The following is a 3752-nucleotide window of genomic DNA, read 5'->3' as shown; positions in this document are numbered from 1 at the left end:
TGTGCAAACAACCTTCTACATTACACTAGGAAATTGCGACACTCTACTCAGCTACAGCACATGCGTGGATATTGGACTTCTTAATATCACAGAGTGTATTCGTGAAATACAGTACAGTCCTACATCGCTTACCAATGAAATCGTGTCTAAGTACAAGGATTGCTTTACTGGACTTGGTAAATTGAAAGGTGTTCAAGCCAAACTACACGTGGACAGCAGCGTACAACCCGTCGCTCACCAACACAGACGTCTGCCGTTTAATCTGCGTGAACGTACAACAGCAGAACTCAAACGACTACTTGAACTTGACATTATCGAACCATTTGGTGATGTACCCACACCATGGGTGTACCCTATCCGGATCTACGATATTCTCCAAACTCGACTTGAATGCTGGTTACCTCCAAATCGAACTTCACCCAGAATCTCGCAGCCTCACAACGTTCTCTACACATACGGGTATCTTCAGATAATTGAACTTTGTTGTGTGTTCAGCTGCCGAAGTCTTCCAGAACCACATCAGAATGGCTCCTCAAGGACTACCAGGCGTTATTAACCTTAGTGATGATGTTTTTCTCCATGGACGTAACCAGCAAGAACATGATCAACGACTTGAGGCAACTTTACAGCGCATACGAGCACTGAACCTCACTCTGAACCGTGAGAAATGTGAATTCAGCAAGTCGAAGATTGAATTCTTCGGGTATGTGTTCACAAAGGATGGTCTTTCTCCTGATCCACAGAAAGTGCAAGCCATCAAAAACACCACCCGCCCTGCGAATGCAACTGAAATTAAAAGCTTCCTCGGCATGGTACAATATTGCGCTCGCTTTATCCCCAATCTTGCGACCTTGTCGAAGCCACTGTGAGATCTAACAAGACAAAACACAGTGTTCTCCTGGACCCAAGCAGAAGAGAAGGCATTTACGGACATTAAAGCTGCCCTAACTGACCAAAGTGTTATAGCCTACTATGATCCATCGAAACCTGTTGAACTCATAGTTGACGCAAGTCCCGTAGGACTCGGAGCGATACTCACTCAGAAAGACTCTTCCCACACCAAGATAATCTCCTATGCCAGTCGATCCCTCACGCCTGTTGAACGCTGGATCTTAAAGCTTCAAGGATACTCGTACAACGTAACATATCGTCCAGCACATGACAATCCAACTGATTTTCTGTCCAGACACCCTGTTCAGTCACCAAACGCTCCAAGCTGTGAAGAAAAGATGGCTGAGAAACACATAAACTCTCTAACCTAGCATGCAGTTCCGAAAGCGGTAACACTCGCAGAAATTCAAGACGCCACGAAGGCCGATCCAGTATTGCGAACTGTAATGGGCTTAGTTAAAGGCAACAAATGGAAATGCCTACAAGCCAAATGTTAACGCAAAAGCTTGACAGCGCTACAACAAGACAGCTTCAGTCCTTTGCTACAGTGCACACTGAGTTATCAGTAAACTCTGACGGAAATATCCTCCTGTTTGGTTCCCACATTGTGATACCAGCCTACCTTCGACAGCGAGTGTGCGACCTCGCCCACGTTGGACATCAAGGTATTGTCAAAACAAAGAAACTGCTTCGTCAAAAGGTTTGGTTCCCTGGTATCGATAAACTCGTGGAGACAACCATTCATAACTGTATCCCGTGCCAGGCCGTAACCCCTGAAAACTCTTCCCGTCGAGAACCGCTCAAGATGACTGCGCTCCCGCAAGCACCATGGGAAAACGTCTGTGCAGATTTCGTTGGACCATTACCCTCTGGAGACTACTTACTGATTGTCTATGACGAATACTCCCGTTACCCTGTAGTAGAAAAGGTGTCTTGCACCTCTGCGCGATCCACTAATACCGCCTTTGACAAGATATTTGCCACACATGGTATACCATCCGTTTTGAAAACTGACAATGGACCTCCATTTAATAGTACAGAGTTTCACCAGTTCCTCGATTACCTAGCTATCAAACATCGGAGAATCACGCCGTACTAGCCAAGAGCTAATGGTGATGCAGAAAGGATCGTCAAGACCTTACAGAAAACCATGCGTGCATCTGAAGATGAAGGAAAGCCATGGAAAAAGGAACTATACAAATTCTTAAGGAGCTAACGTGCAACGCCCCAAAGCTTAACTGACAAACAACCGTTGAAATACTATTCAACAGACCGTACCGCACAACTTTACCACAACTTGCCCAACCAGTCTCTCAAACCGACATCCACGTTAAAGACGATAGCGCCAAACAGAGAATGAAGTATTATACTGATCTTCACGCACAGGCTAAGCCAGCGACCATTCGTGTTGGTGATATCGTACTACTACGCAACCAGAAAAAGGGTAAACTTAAACCTCTGTTCAGGTCCAAGCCGTATAAAGTCACCGCAGTGAAAGGATCAATGATCACCGTTAAACATGGAGATCACTCTATCACCAGAAACTCATCATTTATAAAAGTGTTGAGATCTAATAACACATGTTCAGATACTATCACCAACAATCACATCAGTGACATTGACCTTGATGACGACGACCTTGCTGATGATGCCACTCCCGCTCACAGCCATGAAGAATCAGTGCAACCACGAGTTTCCAGTCGTAGAGGACAGCCACCGGTTCGTTTCAGAGACTATATAACCTCGTGATTGACATTTCTGATTGATGCCCTCCAATAATGAACAATTTGAACTTTTAGTTGTTTTAATTGTACCTTTAATTATTAACAAGTACAGTATATAAAGTGCTTAACATTTTATTGCTCTTCAAATCCTAAGAGTCAGAGCTTGACTATACGGACAGTTAATTTTAATATTTCGATTTATATCGTGTGCATAATAGCAGATATATGATGACTAAGATCCCATACTTTATTTCCAAATGTTGGGAGGGATGTAATGTTGTCATCTTACAAATTACGATTGTATATGTAACCGACACTGGCGACAATATAGATCTACCAGTTGAGTCATTCTGTGTTGCGTTCCTGTCCATAATTAGAACCCACAACATTATAATGAGTGAATGACCAGATGAGTAGGTGAGTGAGTGAACAGATGAGTTGTTGAGTGAGTGATCGGATGAGTTGGTGACTGAGTGATCGGATGAGTTGGTGAGTGAATGAACAGATGAGTAGATGAGTGAGTGATCGGATGAGTTGGTGAGTGAGTGATCGGATGAGTTGGTGAGTGAGTGATCGGATGAGTTGGTGAGTGAGTGATCGAATGAGTTGGTGAGTGAGTGATCGGATGAGTAGGTGAGGGAGTGATCGGATGAGTTGGTGAGGGAGTGATCGGATGAGTTGGTGAGTGAGTGATCGGATGAGTAGGTGAGTGAGTGAACGGATGAGTTGGTGAGTGAGTGATCGGATGAGGTGGTGAGTGAATGAACAGATGAGTTGGTGAGTGAGTGAACAGATTAGTAGGTGAGTGAGTGAACGGATGAGTTGGTGAGTGAGTGATCGGATGAGTTGGTGACTGAGTGATCGGATGAGTTGGTGAGTGAATGAACAGATGAGTTGGTGAGTGAGTGAACAGATGAGTAGGTAAGTGAGTGAACGGATGAGTTGGTGAGTGAGTGATCGGATGAGTTGAGTGAATGAACAGATGAGTAGATGAGTGAGTGAACGGATGAGTTGGTGAGTGAGTGATCGGATGAGTTGGTGAGTGAGTGATCGGATGACTTGGTGAGTGAGTGATCGGATGAGTAGGTGAGTGAGTGAACGGATGAGTTGGTGAGTGAGTGATCGGATGAGTTGGTG

At 44.6% G+C, this 3752-nt stretch overlaps 1 protein-coding gene across 1 annotated transcript; it reads left to right on the top strand.

The window, feature by feature from the left end:
- The first annotated feature begins 1381 nt into the window (after positions 1 to 1381).
- LOC135464537 (uncharacterized protein K02A2.6-like) lies at positions 1382 to 1990 on the top strand. Its single transcript, XM_064741961.1, has one exon. It carries the CDS (start codon positions 1382 to 1384, stop codon positions 1988 to 1990), a length of 609 nt encoding a protein of 202 aa, XP_064598031.1.
- Positions 1991 to 3752: the final 1762 nt, after the last annotated feature.

Source organism: Liolophura sinensis, chromosome 4 (assembly GCF_032854445.1).
Source record: "Liolophura sinensis isolate JHLJ2023 chromosome 4, CUHK_Ljap_v2, whole genome shotgun sequence".
NCBI lineage: Eukaryota > Metazoa > Mollusca > Polyplacophora > Chitonida > Chitonidae > Liolophura > Liolophura sinensis.
The sequence above is the reverse complement of the archived record's forward strand: the minus strand, read 5'-3'. Positions and strand labels throughout refer to the sequence as shown.